The sequence below is a fragment of the Macaca fascicularis genome, chromosome 1 (assembly GCF_037993035.2).
Source record: "Macaca fascicularis isolate 582-1 chromosome 1, T2T-MFA8v1.1".
NCBI classification, from domain to species: Eukaryota; Metazoa; Chordata; class Mammalia; order Primates; family Cercopithecidae; genus Macaca; species Macaca fascicularis.
Genome location: NC_088375.1, coordinates 141,730,111 through 141,748,637, shown reverse-complemented (window position 1 = coordinate 141,748,637; position 18,527 = coordinate 141,730,111). Strand labels below are relative to the sequence as shown.

Below are 18,527 nucleotides of genomic sequence, written 5' to 3'. Positions count from 1 at the left end.
TACAGCAGTGAACAAAATAAACACAATCTCTATTCTCAAGGAATCTGAACTTTCTAATGGAGGGAGGCAGACACGACACGGAATAAATCAACTAATATGTATGGCAGATGGTGACGGATGCTACAGAAATAAAACAATGTAGGGTAACAGGGAATGCTGGGGAGACACACGGCTATTGATGTAGATCAGGAAAGGTCCCCTGATACGGTAACAGTTGAGCAGAATCCTGAAGAAAGCAAGGGAGCATTTGAGGAAAGAACAGTTCCAGAAGACCAAAGAGTACAAAGGTCCTAAAATGGAATCACACTTGGCATGCTCAAGAAACAGCAAATAGAGAACTACTAAATTAGAATACTATGAGTGAAGCTTACGTCATGGAGGAGAAATAACAGGGAACCAAAATGCAGAGGGCTGTAGAGGCCATGGTAAGGATTTTGACTTTTACCTTAAGCGAGAGAGAAGGTTTTTTGAGGATTCTGAGCAAAAAGTCATATGACATGGTGCAAGTATCAAAAGGACATGTTAATTATGTTTTCATATTATCTGAAATTGGGGTTTAAAGTTACCAATTTCACATTTTATGTGTAAATCACCAGGAAATCATATCAAATAAGATAATCAATATGAAAGCTCTGTAAAGAGCTACAAAGATATTCAGAATACTTAGGCAAGTAACTACCCAAAGTGTTAAGCCATCTTTCTCAAAATAATAAAATTTGCTAATTCTCATTCATTCCCATTATACCGGTGTGTTTCAAAAGAGAACATCCCAAAAGATCTCCAGGCCTTCTTCTTGCTGAAGACTGCTGCTAATAACAAGACATTTTCCCTGGCCTTGACACAGCCACGGACAGGAGCCAAGAGTTACTCTTGGCAAAACCTGCACTTCTTCTTTCCTCTCAACACACATGGCCACAATTCTACTTTGGAGGTTATCTCTATTAATTATATCAAGCTCCACAGTCCCACTGAATTATGTCAGTCACTACGAGAAGCCCCAAATCCCAGGACTCTCATCCTACATGATTTTACTGCTCCCCTAATCTGACCCCATTTCCAATCTTTCCTAAATCTTTTCCACAGCATTTTCTGGAACCCATATCCTACCATGAACACAATAGTCTACCTATATCCTCAACCTCTTTTCCAAATGTTGCTCTCTTTCTTTAGCTGAAATCTGGATTTCCCTTAAGAATATTTCAACACTGAAACCTGGCTCTCTCCTAAGGTAGTTGTGTTCTCTTTTCTCTCCCACAGCACTGGAAGGGGACAGAGATTACCGAGGTATATGTCCTCACACGATTTAATCATTGTACGAACATCATAGAGTGCACCTACACAAACCTACATCATATAGCTTACTATACACCTAGGCTATATGCTATATAGCCTATTGCTCCTAGGCTACAAACCTGTACAGTATGTTACTGTACTGAATACTGTACGCCACTGTAACATGATGGCACATATTTGTATATCTAAACATTGAAAAAGCAAAGTAAAAATAGGGTTTATAATCTTAGGAGCGCACCATCATACATGCATTCCACTGTTGACCAAAATGTCATTATGGAGTATGTAATTATAATTTCCCTTTTTGTCTTACAACAATTTCTTCTCTTCTGAACATATCAAAACAAGTTTCATTCCCTCTCCTCTTTGCAATAGCATTAATATGGGAAATAGAGGAGAATTTTTTTAATGGCAACATTTTAAAAACTAAGTTGAGGTAATTTGGAAAAAGAGGAAAAGGAGACAGAAAAAGTATCACTAGGTCCTTCTCAAAAAAATTGAAACCATGGCGACAAAATGAAAAAATGTGACACGGAGTGGCATATACCAAGTTGTTTTATAGTCATTCCTTTCCATTAGAAAGAAATCAAGATGCTTGAGTCCTAGAGCAATGTGCTGCTACATACTTTCTCTGTGACTCTGAGCTGATAAGAATCCATGTCTTTTGCAAAGGTCTAATGCAGACAATATACCTAATTTTATAGGAGTGAGATATACACAAAACATACATATCTAACACTTTTAACCATTTTGATACAATATGTACTAACTTTGCAAATTTTATCAGACTCTGAGTTACATTTCTAAACTGAAGTTATGGGAGAACAATATACCGTAAGATGTGAGCATAAACTTCAGAAACAAAAAGAGGAGCTTTTCTACCTTATGGCCCTGGGTCATAAGTGACTACTGTTGTGTTAATATATTGCTGCCACTGACAAGAGCTAAGTAGATCAATCACCAAAATATTATTTATTACTCCAATGGTGGTAATAATACTTATTGAAGTTAGTATTTCTACCACCACTGCTTGCCCTGTCTTGAAGGAAACCGTGATTCCTTGAGGATTCACAGGACCCACAGGATTCCTAGAGAGCTAGGTCAGCTGTTCAGAGATTCAGACCTCAAGCAGAGAAAAACTGCTCTTTAGATGCCCAAAAGAAATGACTACTAAAAGGTCATTGTGGAGCTAACAGGAAAATAAAAGGAACAGAACAGCAGCAAAAATCACTAGACTGATAATAAGGATTTCTGAGTTCAATAATGAAGGATCTACCAGTACTAAACAATCAAAGTAGGAAAATCGTAATTTCAATTAGCAATAATTGTGCCTCGGATAAACCTCATTGGTTACGATATTGTCACTGCGCAAAGCTGGAAAATCGTAATTTTGTTAAACAACTATACCTCAACATTAACAAACCTAGTTTTGCACTGTATTATTTATAACCTAATTCCACTTAGAAATCAATAACCACTGGGAGCACTTCTTATGTGTTCTTACATATGCTATAACACAGAGTAAAAATTATTTTTATTATTAACCAGTGTCTCTGACATCAGGTTTATTCTACTCAGAAAAGAGGGGTGTGTATACTCCTGACAGCAACAGAGCTTTAAAACTCAAAGCAGTTGGGAAACTGAAGCAAAGCATCAGGAAACGGTTTGTGATTCCCGCTTTGCTTTTATCTACCAGGATGCATGATCTTGGGTAAATCACTGAACTTTCACTGCCTATCTCCTATGGGCCAAACACCATGCTAGGCTTCCACATACATTACCTCAAATAACCCTCACAACTAATCTGAAAGTAGATAGTGTTATCTTATTAAGGCTCAGAGAGAGGTTAAATAATCTAGCCTAAATTCATACAGCATGTGCAGAACTGAGTTGCAAAACCACCCCATATGACTCAAACCAAGTATCTCCATGATTCCTTTTCAGGACTAAAATCTGAGACTAAATAAAGACTAACACGGACTTAACATTTCAACAAAGTTGAAGAGATAATACTATATGCCATTTCCCTTCAAAGCTATGATTATCCTACCCCTGAATTCTGAAAACATCCCACCCAAACCCACTGCACAATTACTCAATAACAAAGTTATATCCTTATGGAGTAAAAGTGGCTGAGTACCACTATTTTAGAGCATACAGTGAGGTATGCATAATGAGCTTTTAGCTCCATGATAAATTAAATTCTCTACAAATCTCTAAAGATATTCTACAATATAAACAAGATTTTCTTACCAACACTTTAATTATTCCCTCCTTGGTTAGAAAAAGATTACTCTTCATTAAATGTTAACAAATAAGATTTTAAACTACTGTAGATACAAGCTTTAGTAGAATATTGTAGTAAAAATGTATACATCATTAAGTTGAAATTTCATTTGGTGGTAAGATATTATTGTATGTTATTTTAACACGTTTAATCTTTTAAAATGCAAACTAAATATTTGTATTCAAATTATGCCTAGGAAAAGATACCCATATCCACTTATATTTAATAAAAACAAAGATGTTTTTTAAACTCTCCAATCCAACTTTAATAAAGAATTTCATTGGACATTTAATACTTATATTAACTTACCTGCATAAGCAACAATCCAACTATAAAAGCACTTCCTTGACAGTAACCAACCTCACGATCTACTAAAGAATAAGCCTAAAAAGTAAAAAAAAGTTGTTCAAAATACATGGTAAGTTATACCTTCCTTCTCCAAAAAACCTAAAATTGGCAAGACAGGCAGATTAAAAGACCATTTATTTTTGAGAAAAGCTCTTGCTTGCTTGTTATAGATGTTACCCTATACATATTTAAAAAGCAAATGTTTTATTACATGAAATTTTTATTTTGACAATTTCCCAATCCAAACTTGGTAGCTCCTAAAGACATAAAATAAAATAAAATAAAATAAAATACAGGAATTTGTAACAGGGCTTAAACATCAAGTAAAATTGAGCCAGGCATGGTGGCTCATGCCTGTAATCCTAGCACTTTGGGAGGCGGAGGCAGGTGGATCACCTGAGGTCAGGAGTTCGAGACCAGCCTGCCAACATAGTGAAACCCTATCTCTACTAAAAGTAAAATTTAGCTGGGTGTAGTGGCAGGCGCATGTAATCCCAGCTACTAGGGAGGCTGAGGCAGGAGAACCACTTGAACCTGGGAGGCAGAGGTTGCAGTAAGCTGAGATCACACCACTGCACTCCAGCCTGGGCAACAAGAGTGAAATTCCATCTCAAAAAAAAAATCAAGTAAAATTTATATTGATGTAGATAAAACTAGACTAGGTTTAAAGCAAAGGATTGGCAAAATTGAAATGATTTAACAAGAAATCAGTATTTCACAGAGGTAGCTGAAATAAAAAGTAACTGTGGGAAGAGAAATGGTAATATTGAAGAAAAAATGTCAATGGTACACCTTTCAAGGGCTAAGTGCTCTTAACAATGCTGGTCATAGCAAGCAGAAAAATTTGCTAACTGTAGGAATGCAGAGATGATAGGAGAAACCCACATCCCAGGTTTTGAACTTTACAGATGGTGATCACATTATCCATTTTTATGAGGATCCCTCTATGGTATGTGATTGATTAAGCTATTCCATTTCCATCAACTAATGCTGAATAATGTAGTAAATGTTCTAACAAGTTCTCTACACTAGACAGTAATGTAGCATCAGAATTAATGCAAAAATAATGCTAAAACCAATTTCATTGCTAAAGCAACTGATTATTGCGGTGGGAGGTCATGCCTCATCGTGAAAAATGTATAATTTCAACCTTCCAGGAATTAATTTCATTTCAAAAATGAATAAATAAAACTTACCTTCATTACATTAAATAAAACCTCCTGTCCAAGGCTATCTTTTTCCTTAAAAAAGTTGTGTTCAGGATAAGTTCTAGCAATGTCCCTTCGGATCAATTTTTCACAAGGCGAGGTCATTTTCAGGAGTTCTGAATACTGATCCTTAATTGGCATACTTTGTGCACTGCATAAAAGTTGCCAAACTATTGCTCTAAAGTGATGGGGTATCCCTTTACGAACAAGTTCCTAAAAATAAAATAAAATTATAAAAATGAATTATTTAAGTCTCCTATCTTGCAAGCCAAGGAAGACTTATTAGGGGGTTGGAATGAAGCGGTAGACTTCATTAAATTTTTGACTCACAAAGCTAGCTTTATAAGACGACTAGGGAACCCTGTAAGTCAAGGGTAAGATTGGGCCCTGGGTGTATCCTGTTCTGGTCAGGGGATTAATAATGGTCACTTCACCTCAGTGTGTGGCCTCTTAAGGTAATGGACTTGAAACCTGCAGAGCTATGAATGACAGTACAGTACCCATCATTCAAAGGGCTGTTGAAGGCAAAAAAAAAAAAAAGTAAAATACTGTTATCAAGAATGCAGTATGTCACAACTTCATTTCTGAATCGATAAAATGAGAGAATTTAACTTCTAAAACAATTTTCGGGCCAGGTGCGGTAGCTCACAACACTTGGGGAGGCCAAGGCAGGAAGACTGCTTGAGGCCAGGAGTTTGAGATCAGCCTGGGCAACAAAGCAAGATCCTATCTCTACAAAAAAGTGAAAATAAAAAATTATCCAGGTGTGGTGACACACACCAGTAGTCATAGCTACTCAGGAGCCTGAGGCAGGAGAACCGCTTGAGCCCAGAAATTCGAGGTTATAGCGAGCTATGATTGCACCACTGCACTCCAGCCTGAGTAACAAAGTGAGTCTCTATAAAATAATAAGTAAATAAAATAATTTTCAGTTATATATTTCTACATTATCAGGACCTCTGTAACAACTGATGTCTACAAATTAAAACTTCCAGGGGTACAAGTAAGTGAAAACAAATAAAGCGGACCTCTTTAATACATAGCTTGGAAGTTATATTTGGGGGGGTGGGGGTTTCTAACCCTCTATTAAGTTATGTCTGACGCACTTTAGAATAAGAACTTCAACAAAGAACATGAATACCTTAACTTGCTTTTCCTTCTTTTTGCGTACATCTTCCCATTCATTAACAATTCTTCCCCAAAGAATCCAAGAATCTTCTTCAAGGTGACTCAGGTTGCTAGAGGCTGAAGAACTCGACACAAGAGAAGAGCCACTGTTTCTTCTTGACCCATTTACAGATCTTAAAGACTTACTATCCGTTTCTAACAATCTAAAACATAATTAAAAACTGTTCAAGATCTAATCTGACAGTGATATTAGAAGAGGCAGTGATGATACTTAGAGCTTTATTACTGCAATTTAACCACTGTTTTAAAATATAGTTTTAATAATATACGTAATTTAAATAAATTTTGGTCAGCATCAATAAAATTATCGCTATATTTTTTTCACCTATCATAGTAGTTTGAAAATTTGAAAAAGCAAATTATGTTACAACTTTTTGAGCTACTAGCCCCATTATAATTTCCCTTCATCTCCATTAAAAATTCAAATTAGGGGAAATCTGATGAGAAAAGTATTTGGGTAGGCTTCAGGAAAAAAGAACTTATACTTGGAAGAGGTATAACAAATCTATGAAATAACTAATCCTAAAATGTTTACAATGTGTCTAAGGTTTAAAAGTAAGGCAGAGCCCCCAAAAATTAACCAAATCACTTTTCTTTTTTCATTTCTCTTCACACATGCATGACCAATCTGCCCAAAAAGCATTTATTTAGCCCATGCAGTGTTTGTATAAAAACTGAGCTATTACTAATATATTAAAATTGGAGGATTTCACATATTTGTTTATATGCATTTATACTTTATAATTCTAGATTATCTTGAAAAATAAAAAGATAAGGCAAAACCGGTCCATATTTCTGCACAGTAAAAACAGGATATAGCTGCATGGGAGCTTCTTCCTTCAAATGCAGAAGGACTTTAATCTGCTCACTTTCCATAATCCCTACAGTTTCCCCTAAAACTCAGGCCAGCTAACGCTGCTATTTATTACTAGGCTTACACTGTTAAACTGGGACCTCCTCACTCATAAGATCCCTGTTGACTTTTGAGCTTGCAACCCCATGTTAGGCCTCCTCCTTATCTGTTCAAAGATGGGTTAAGATAATTTCCAAGATCCAATCCATGACTAATCACTACATTAAGTCTTTTATTTCTTTCACATATGCACCAGCTAAAAGGAAGGTGGAAAATGTGGCTCTATTTAACACAGCTACTACTCACTTCCAGTAATTCTTCAGGAAAAGTCACCTGCTTTGGATACAACAAATGCTCACAATACTAATTCATAAAATACAAAAGCTGAGAAAGAAAATAAACATATAGAGGTCAAATTCTATTTAACAGATTATAGAACCACCCTTTGAGAGCCAGATTTATATGCTACTCATCTTTATACCCCTTAGAACATTTAGCTCAATGCAAAGCATATTAACTATCAAAATGAAATAAAATCCTAAGTTCAAATTTTAAAATTCCAAATTCCAGGTATGTCATATTAAATAACACAATAGTATAAACTGAACAAACTCACTCTATCCTTATTGAGGGAAATTTTAATATCTTTTCATGGCAACAATAATTAAAATAAAATTTCCCAAATACTGCTAAAAACATAAAAACATACCAAACAGCCAAAGTGAGCATGAACTAATTACTATAAATAATTTTACTTGAAAAAAAGAATTCAGAACGAGGTCTCTGAGGAAAAGAAAAAGACGAAAAAAGAATTAATGATGATGTTTTACTTTAAATACTGTTTTAAAATACATATTATTTCACTAAGTCCATAATATATCTTATGGAAAAATTAGTTTACATAGGTAATTTTCCACATGATTCTAAACCCTAAGAATTGTAAATGCAATAGAGAAACAAATTTTACTGAAATAACCTGAATCTTAGTTATCTGCTTCACTTATTTACTGACTGCTTGCTACGTCTCAATTAAACTGCATCACTATCAACAGAGATATGCAGTTCAAAGAAAATAATGGTTTTCCTAAGTTAAACCTAAGTTCGAGCTGTAATCCAAGTATAGATGAAGCAGCACCTATATAGAAGGCTTTTAGAGAGTCAAAAAGTCTTGGATTGCTGAGTTATTAATACAGGTTCTAGGACAGGCATGAATATCAAGTGAATTCATAGCATTCATGAGTTAGAGAAGATTAAGCAGTTAACTCTCTAAGAACACTGAAATAGCACATCCAATTATACAAAGCTGTGTGGAACGTTTACAAATAAAATATCTCAAGACATTACACTATTTAAAGATACTGTCTCTGCTTTATCTTATTTCATATGTAAAAATGATTTAAAATAGATAAGCCCAAATATAACAAAACTATAAAACTCCTAAAAACAAAATATAGGAAAACCTATTCACACAACCTTTGGGGTAGGCAAAAATTTGTTTGCAAGACATAAGGAAACAGTAACTACAAAAGAAAAAATTGATTTAAAAACTGGACTTCACCAAAATTAAAGAGCTGTGCTCCTCAAAAGATACTATTTTAAAAAATGAAAAGGCAAGCCAGACCAGAGACTAATACAAAAAAAAAAAAAAAGAAGTCTAAATACAGGAATCTGACAAAAGATAGCATATGAATATATGAACCAGTCTTAAAGAAACCAAACACCACACTTCAAAAAATGAGTAAGAGATGTAAACCGATACTTTCTAAACAAGATAATCAAATAGCCAATAAGTACTTGAAAAATGTTAACATCTTTAGTCACCAAGGGAAATGCAAATTAAAACCAAACTATATACATATTAGAATGGCTACAATTCTAAAGACTGACCATACCAAATGTTGGCCAGGACGGAAGCAATTCTATCAATATTAAAAGTATAAAATCGTATAACACATTTGAGAACTGCTTGATAATTCCTCATACAGTTAAAATACATTTCCATATGGTCCAGCACTAAAATGAAAACATATGTACAAAGCTGAAAGTTCATAGCAGCTTTATTCACAATAGCCCCAAATCAGAAACAATCCAAATGTTCAGAAAAATAAGTGATCAAACTGTGGCACATTCATTCCGTGTGATACTACTCAGCAATAAAAAGAAATAAACTGCTGATACGTGCATCAACATGGATGAATCTTACAGATGTTAGGTAGAATGAAAGAAGCCAGGTGCAAAAGAGTACAGACGATATGATTCCATCTATATAAAGTTTAAGAACGAGCATAATATAGAAGAAAATACAGGAATAAATCTTCATGACTTTTGAGTTAGGTAAAGCCTTAAATATGACCAAAAGCACAAGTGACAAAAGAAAAAACAGATACACTGGAATTCATCAAAATTAAAACATTTTGCACTTTATTGGCTACCACCAAGAAAGTAGAAAGACAATTTACAGAATGGGAGAAAATATTTGCAAATCATAAGGGACTTGTATCTAGAATACATAAAGAACGTTTACAAATCCTTACAAATCAATAATAACATGATTTTAAAATGGACAAAAGATCTGAATAAACATTTTTCCAAAGAAAATGGCCAATAAATAAGAAGATGTTCAATGTCACTAGTCATCAGGAAAAAGCAAATTGAAAACACAATGAGATACTTTACAACCATTAAGATAGTTACAATCAAGATGACAAATAACAGTAAGTGTTTGTGAGAATATGGAGACAATGGAACTCTCATACACTACTTGTGGGAATGTAAAATGGTACAAGCACTTCAGCCTGGCAGTTCCTCAAATGATAAGCACACAATTACCATGACTCAGCAATTCCACTCTTAGGTATATATTCAAGAGAAATGAAAATTTATATCCATCAAAAACTTATATACAAACATTCACAGAAACATGATTCATGATATCAAAAAAAAAATCCAAATGTCCATCAACTGATGAATGGATAAAAAACATATGGTATACCTAAACAATGGAATACCAGCCACGAGAAGGAATTATATTCTGATACACACTATGACATCAATGAACCTTGAAAACATTATGCTAAGTTAATGAAGCCAGTCACAAAAGGGCATATTCCATGAATATTCATGGAATATTCCATTCATATTCCATGAATACATTTATATGAAATATCTAGAAGAAAAAAAATGGAGATTAGCAGCTGCTGAGGGCTGTAGTAAGGGTGAAGGTAGTCAGGGAAACATGGACTGCTAATGAGTGTGCAGTTTCTTTTTTTTTTTTGAGACGGAGTCTCGCTCTGTCACCCAGGCTGGAGTGCTGTGGCCGGATCTCAGCTCACTGCAAGCTCCGCCTCCCGGGTTTACGCCATTCTCCTGCCTCAGCCTCCCGAGTAGCTGGGACTACAGGCGCCCGCCACCTCACCCGGCTAGTTTTTTGTATTTTTTAGTAGAGACGGGGTTTCACCGCGTTAGCCAGGATGGTCTCGATCTCCTGACCTCGTGATCCGCCCGTCTCGGCCTCCCAAAGTGCTGGGATTACAGGCTTGAGCCACCGCGCCCGGCCGAGTTTCTTCTTGGAGTGATGAAAAAATTCTAAAATTGATTGTGTTGAGAATTGCACAACTCTGTGAGTACACAAAACACAACTGAACTTTACACTTTAAGTGGGTGAATTAAATAAATGGTATATAAATATCTGAATAAAGCCATTATACAAAAAAGAACAGGTAGAAGAGAAGTTTTGACAGAGGGTGGGGTTGCTAGAAAGGACACAAAGGAATTTTCTGAGACGATGGACATTTTCTAATATAACAGAAACTTTCTAAGTCTTAATAGGTATGTGGGTTATACATAGGTATATACATTTTTTGAAACTCAAACTCTACACTTAAGAACTACACATTGGCCGGGCGCGGTGGCTCAAGCCTGTAATCCCAGCACTTTGGGAGGCCGAGACGGGTGGATCACGAGGTCAGAAGATCGAGACCATCCTGGCGAACACGGTGAAACCCCGTCTCTACTAAAAAATACAAAAAACTAGCCGGGCGAGATGGCGGGCGCCTGTAGTCCCAGTTACTTGGGAGGCTGAGGCAGGAGAATGGCCTAAACCCGGGAGGCGGAGCTTGCAGTGAGCTGAGATCCGGCCACTGCACTCCAGCCCGGGCGACAGAGCGAGACTCCGTCTCAAAAAAAAAAAAAAAAAAGAACTACACATTTCGGCCAGGCATGGTGGCTCACACCTGTAATCCCAGCACTTTGGGAGGCTGAGGCGGGCGGATTGCCAGAGGTTGGGAGTTCGAGACCAGCTTGGCCAGCATTGTGAAACCCCGTCGCTACTAAAAATACAAAAATTAGCCGGGCGTGCTGGCACATGCCTGTAATCCCAGCAGCTACTCAGGAAGCTGAGGCAGGAGAATCGCTTGAACCTGGGAGGCAGCGGAGATTGCACCATTGCACTCCAGCCTGGGCAACACAGCAAGACTCCATCTCAAAAAAAAAAAAGAACTACACATTTCTCTGCTATAATATTCATCAATTTTTAATCACTTCATCAATATTTGCAAAAAATATTATCTACTTAATGGCACTAGGGATAGTAAAACTTCAGTGAGAAACGACTGCATTTTATTATTGTAAGCTCTTCTGAACTTTTTAAAACCATAACTATTACTTTTGTAAAAGATTATTTTGGGTATATTTTATAAAGAAAGAAAGATATAAATATTACTCCATATTTGCCTTTTCCAATTTCCTGGTCATTCCAGAAAATTTTAAAATTCTCTAGAGAAAAACTTTAGAATTTTTATAATGAAGAAGCCCTTTTCTGTGAGAGAGTCGGAACATTTTGCAGAAGTAGTAATACTTGAATTGATACTATGAAGTCTCCCCCCAGTGAACTATAGCATGTATTTTTCTACAGCATGTAGAAAAATAAATTACATGTTCCTCAAGAACACGTAAACTTTATAGACTATGTAGTTAGAATCAAGCATTTTTATTCCTTATTGCTAAATGTGATGATGAACAACTCAAGATGGCTTTTAAACAGGTTTCCACCTAGTTTCAGTATAATTAAGATATTCTGACATGGTAGGGGAGGGGGGCACTGCCTGAAAGTCAACAATTTACAAAGCCTTGAGCTTGGCAGCTGGGAAAATGGTAATACAGCATTACTCATAGGTTTGTGGGCTAGTGAGAAGTATATCTAAAACTTTTTCACATATTTTCCTCTTCCCAGATCACATGGGTGCACTGCCTTACATGGATTTATTGCAAAGCAAAAAAAAAAAAAAAGGAGGCCAAGGCAGATGGATTGCTCGAGTCCAGGAATTTGAGATCAAACTGGGCAATATGGAGAAACCCCATCTCTACTAAAAAATACAAAAAAATTGCCAGGTGTGGTAGTGCACACCTGTAGTCCCAGATACTGGGGGGCTGTGGTGGAAGAATCGCCTGAGCCCGGGAAGTTGAGGCTGCAGTGTGCCATGATCGCACTGCACCACTGCACTCTAGCCAGGGTGACACAGTGAGATCCTGTCTCGAAAAAAAAAGCAGGGGGGACAGTGGGGGAATAATTCACCTCACTTCCCATTCCATCCCATCATAATCTCCTTCTAACACAAGAATGCTGACTATCACAGATTAAAAAGAATACTATCCAAGCAGGAATATTGTACATTGTAATCTAAGGTGTCCCTGTAGGTTTGTGTAGCCTCCTGGCCATTTCTTATATGCCACTTTTATACAGTAAGTAATTCACAGGCCTAAATTCATTCATTCTCCCAGAATGACAGACTAGGACATAAGAGGTTGTTTTTCTGTCAACAAGGGAATACACAATCCTGTCTCCTAACTGGGTCACTACAAGTTTCTCTTAAGAGTAGCTCCAGATCCAAGGGCAGCCATTCAAAATGGCTACAGTCACACATTAGTGAGACGGGGCGGGCAGGGGTGCCAATATACCATCTGGACTACAAAGAGTATTAAAGATGGAGAGTCAAGGAATGGTTGCTTCCAGAAGTTTGGTAAACTTTGTAGGGAGAAGGCATTTCCAGTTCCCTAATGGGTGGGACTGGGGTACAAGCTGAGAACGAGAAAATATTCCAGCACAGAGAACAGTCTCGGTCTTATCTTACACAGATGAACTTCACCATATCTTTGCTTCTGAGAATCAAAACTCCTTACCAAGATGTCACCAATGTAAGGAAAATGACAGAGTATACACTTCATGATGGCCATATAAGAAAAAAGAATAGCTTGTGTATGGCAGCATGCAGATGATAAACAGCCCCCCCAAAAAGCTTATCTGTAATACTATGATTTGAAAATACAAAGGAGGAAAGGGAAAAGAATGCATTCTCTTTTGAGTATTGGGAGTTTGAAGTACTTGGGAGAAAATCCATGTAGAAAATAAGCACAGCAGTTGAAAAGACAAATCTGAAGTTCATAAGCAAGGTGAACGCTACAAACAAAAATCTGGTAATTATCTGAAAACAGTTGATATTAAACTTTTTGAATATCCTACTGTACTCAGCTTAAAGTTTTCCTATGGATACCAGAACTCAGAAAGCAGGATACAACAGCAACTGGTCAACAACATGCCAGTTGGTAATTTATCAACTGCTAAGATAATTTATAAGGAACTAAGAAAGGATCTAAGGAAGAAAAATGCTGTATGATACAAACACCTGGGAAGCTAAACACACTGGCACTTAAAAGCACAGAAATGCTGGGAAAGGTGGTTCACACCTATAATCCCAGCACTTTGGGATGCTGAGGCAGGTGGATCACTTGAGCCCAGGAGTTTGAGACCAGCCTGGGCAACACAGCGAAACCTCATCTCTACCAAAAAAAAAAAATATATATATATATATGCCAGGTGTGGTGGAGCGCGCCTATAGTCCCAGCTACTGGGAAGGCTGAAGTGGAAGGACTGCTTGAGCCCAGGAGGTCAAGGCTTCAGTGAGCCATGATCACACCACTGCACTCTAGTATATGTGACAAAGCAAGACCCTGTTTCAAAAAAAAAAAGGCAGAGAGACTTATTATGGAGGAGGCAACTTTTCAAACACAAATGTTTGTAATTTCAAACATCTCTTTGTAATGCAACACCAGAGAAACAGGACATGAATGTGCAGCAACTTGCCAGGTAAAAGAATGGAAAATGAGTAACAAAAAACTTCTTTTAGTCCATTTGAGCTTCTATAACAAAATATCTTGGACTGGGTAATTTTTAAACAACAGAAATTTATTGCTCACAGTTCTGGAGGGTAGGAAGCCCAAGATCAAGGCATCAGCAAGTCTGGCATAAGGTAAGGACCCATTCCTCACAGATGGAGGCTTTTATGGGCCCTCACATGGTAGAATGGGCAAAAGGACTCCCTCAAGCCTCCTATAATGGCACTAATCCCATTTATGAGGATTACAGACTCCCAGAGGTCCAACATATTAATACCATCACCTTTGGGATTAGATTTCAACACATGAATTTTAGAGGGTAACAAATAGACCATAGCAAAACTACATGCCTAACCCAGAGAGGAATCACATCCTTTCACATCAACAAAATCAAGCACAAATTCATGTCTCACAGCAATAGAAATACTGTAACAAGGAGAGAATTTGGAGAAGACACAAGGAATTATGACAGGAAACAACTCAGAGACAACACAGAAGAAAGATACCTAAATGACAGGGATTTCTCTAGTTCTGAAAAATAGAGATTTCTTTTTTTTTTTCTGTGTTTAAGATCAGGGCTTGGAGAAGGTTTATAGGCACCTCCCAAATATTATGATCAGAAACTAAGAGTATGGAAATTACTTTATACAGACATTCCAGACAGACAAGCCTAGCAGACTTCACTTTTAAGATTTCTTACTTTCAAGAGACTATCTTAGGCTAAGCTAGTTGCCACAGAAAAGGTAGTATAATAAATTGTTTAATTAATTATATCATCAAATTCTTTAGGAAATCAGACAACTGATAAAAATTTTAAAACAATCCTCAATGAAAATAACAAGAATAAAGACTTCAAATAAAGATCTAAAGACCTTTCCTATGATTAAAAATCATGAATTTTTAAATAGAGACTTGAAAATACCTATTTTGCTTGCAAGCCCTTCACTTCCTTGGTATTGCTGGATGTTTTATGGAGAATATCCTCAGGAAAACTGAGGTAATGCTATGATGGTAAAATTATAAATATAAGATGGACATTAGGTCATCTAGATCAGCCTGTCCAAAAGAAATACAATGCAGTCCACTTATGAAATGCTAAATGTTCTAGTCACTACAATTAAAAGCTTTTAGAAAAAGATGAAAAATATATATATATATATTAAATAGAGATGGGGTCTTGAGAGCCTGGTCTCGAACTCCTGGGCTTAAGCAATCCTCCCACCTAGGCCTCCCAAAGTGCTACCATTACAGGAGTAATCCACCAGGCCCAGCCTGAAATTAATTTTAATAGTTTATTTTATCAAATACAGTTGAAATGTCACTTCAACAGGTAAACAAATTTTTTTTCAATTACTAAGACAGTCTCTTTTTCAAATCAAGTTTTAAAATCTGGTACATATTTTACTCTTATAGCATATCACAAGTCAAACCAGTCAGATTTTGGGTACTCAATTGCCACATATGGTTACCGGCTACCATACTAGACAATACAGATCTAGATTTTGGTAGGATATAACGATATATAAATTAAGTTTTCAAAGATTCCTGTTTACTGTATTTTTTTTTATCAGAAAATACATTTATTACTTTAAAAAGAACCCTTTCTGGCCAGGCGCAGTGACTCACATCTGTAATCTCAACACTATGGGAGGCTGAAGTGGGCCAATCACTCGAGGTCAGGAGTTTGAGACCAGCCTGGCTAACATGGTGAAACCCCATCTCTACCAAAAAATACAAAAATTAGCCAGGCACAGTGGCGTGCGCCTGTGAACCCAGCTACTTGGGAGGCTGGGGTCAGAGAATCGCTTGAACCAAGGAGGCAGAGGTTCCAGTGAGCCGAGATTGCACCACTGCATTCCAGCCTGGGTGACAGAGTGAGACCCTGTCTCATAAATCAATAAACCCTTTCTTTTTCTTCATTCTCATATCTCAGTCCCCAAAATACGCTAAAAAGCAAAATATGATTCCAAATAACAGAATATAAAAGGGAACAAATATGGCTGCAATGCCTAAGTTTTAAACCATGCAAATAATGGCTCATTCAAAATTTAAATTAGCAACATTCCCCTCCTTAATTAAAATGCAATCCTATTATACTTGAGACTTACCTCCATAAATTCATCTCTGCCAAAGCCTTTGTGTTTTTAAAATGAAAAAAGAAAAGCACATTTAACACACAAGGGGAAAAAAAAACTATCCGATTTCAACTTTAAAGCTATCAATTATTAACTTTCATCAAATAGATCTTTGACATTACATTAAACCATTTCTTCACATCTTTCTGGGATTGCCACATGCACTTATTTTTAAAAAGTAACAGCTGCAGTAAAACTATAAAAAGAAAAAAATTTCTTTATAGAATTTGATATTTTCATGTTCCTTAAATTTTAATTTTCTCAAATGTTGCTATTTTTACACTTTCTGAATCAAAGACAGTTAACACAACCAGAGAATCATCTACATTTGGGGAAGGGAAGAATAAACATCTACTTTATTATGCTACAAAGTGTAAGTCGTATCTTATAATTTTTACTTTAGATATATAACTTACATACCTACATTATAAACCACAGATGTAGAGAGAATTTAAATTATTATTCTTACAATTTTTCCCCAGACTTACTAGTTGGTGGGGTGATAGGACAGAACAGGAAGAAGAGCACTAAAGCTTAGTGTTTGTCATTTTACTTTATTTAATCTTATTTTTCAAAGAGAGGGTCTTGCTCTGTCACCCAGGCTGGGGTACAGTAATGTGATCAGAGCTTATTGCAACCTTGAATTTCTGGGTTACAGCAATACTTCTGCCTCAGTCTCCTGGGCAGCTACAACTACAGGAACATGCCATCACACCCAGCTAATTCCTTTCTTTTTTGTACTGACGGGGTCTTGAAACGTTGCCCAGGCTGGTCTTGAACTCTTGGCCTCATGCAATTTTCACGCCTCGGACTCTCAAAATCCTGGGATTACAGGCATGAGCCTGTAATTTTTTTTTTTTACTAAAGTCAGAGAGATGTTTTTTCACCAGGATTGTTCTCCTACGGGAAAACAAGACTCATTCTCTACATACAAATCCTTCCCATGGATTCTGAGTTTTAATGATTTTTTTCCCCTTTTTTTTGGAGATGGAGTCTCATTCTGTCGCCCAGGCTGGAGTGCAGTGGCACGATCTCGGCTCACTGCAACCTCCGCCTCCCAGGTTCAAATAATTCTCCTGTCTCAGTCTCCCAAGTGGCTGGGACTACAGGCGCACGACACCACCTCCAGCTAACTTTTTGTATTTTTAGTAGAGACGGGGTTTCACCATATTGGTCAGGGCTGGTCTCGAACTCCTGACCTCACGTGATCCACCCGCCTCAGCCTCCCAAAGTGCTGGGATTACAGGCATGAGCCACTGCACCCTAACAGTTTTAATGATTTTTTAAAATACACACACATGACTCAAAATTCGAACCCAAAGTTCAAATATTTTAGTACTTCCACACGAGAATAAAGAGTGACTTAAACTTCTGCTTTTTTCTTCAAGTTCTTGTCAAAATCTCTTTTCTGAACATCTTTCAACAACTCAAATAAGGAGGTGCGTTCCAAGATGGCTGAATAGGAACAGCTCCGGTCTGCAGCTCCCAGCGTGATTGACGCAGAAGATGGGTGATTTCTGCATTTCCAACTGAGGTACCTGGTTCACCTCACTGGGACTGGTTGGACAGTGGATGCAGCCCACACAGGGCGAGCCGAAGCAGGGGGGTGCATCGCCTCACCCGGAAGAGCAAGGTGTCGGGGGATTTCCCTTTCCTAGCCAAGGAAAACCATGACAGACTATACCTGGAAAAACGGGACACTACCGCTTAAATACTGTGCTTTTCCAACAGTCTTAGCAAACAGCACACCAAATTATATCTTGCGCCTGGATCAGCAGGTCCCATGCCCCTGGAGCTTTGCTCACTGCTAGCACAGCAGTCTGAGATTGAACTGCGAGGCAGCAGCCTGGCAGGCGGAGGGGCGTCCACCATTGCTGAGGCTTGAGTAGGTAAACAAAGCTTCCGGGAAGCTCAAACTGGGCGGCAGGGCATAACTGAACAAAAGGCAGCAGAAACTTCCACAGACTTAAATGTCCCTGTCTGACAGCTCTGAATAGAGCAGTGGTTCTCCCAGCACAGTGTTTGAGCTCTGAGAACAGACAGAC

General features: G+C 37.4%; 1 protein-coding gene and 1 pseudogene across 14 annotated transcripts in view; both read right to left on the bottom strand.

Annotated features, from left to right (window-relative positions):
• The window catches only part of EVI5 (ecotropic viral integration site 5), a 271,149-nt gene that overhangs the window by 180,171 nt on the left and 72,451 nt on the right, over nucleotides 1-18,527 (bottom strand). For 9 of the 14 annotated variants that reach the window (XM_045367267.3, XM_045367270.3, XM_074001609.1 and 6 more), the window contains 3 exons: nucleotides 6,278-6,467; nucleotides 5,125-5,349; nucleotides 3,890-3,964 (listed from right to left, as the gene is read on the bottom strand). The exons of 2 other annotated variants lie outside the window; for them this stretch is intronic. In XM_045367267.3, the coding sequence (XP_045223202.1) occupies nucleotides 3,890-3,964; nucleotides 5,125-5,349; nucleotides 6,278-6,467 (490 nt within the window). Of the gene's footprint in view, nucleotides 1-3,889; nucleotides 3,965-5,124; nucleotides 5,350-6,277; nucleotides 6,468-16,455; nucleotides 16,482-18,527 lie in introns of all 14 variants that reach the window. 3 more of the 14 variants (XM_074001598.1, XM_074001611.1, XM_074001618.1) reach the window with 1 other exon arrangement.
• LOC123570688 (U4 spliceosomal RNA) lies at nucleotides 2,521-2,669 on the bottom strand (annotated as a pseudogene).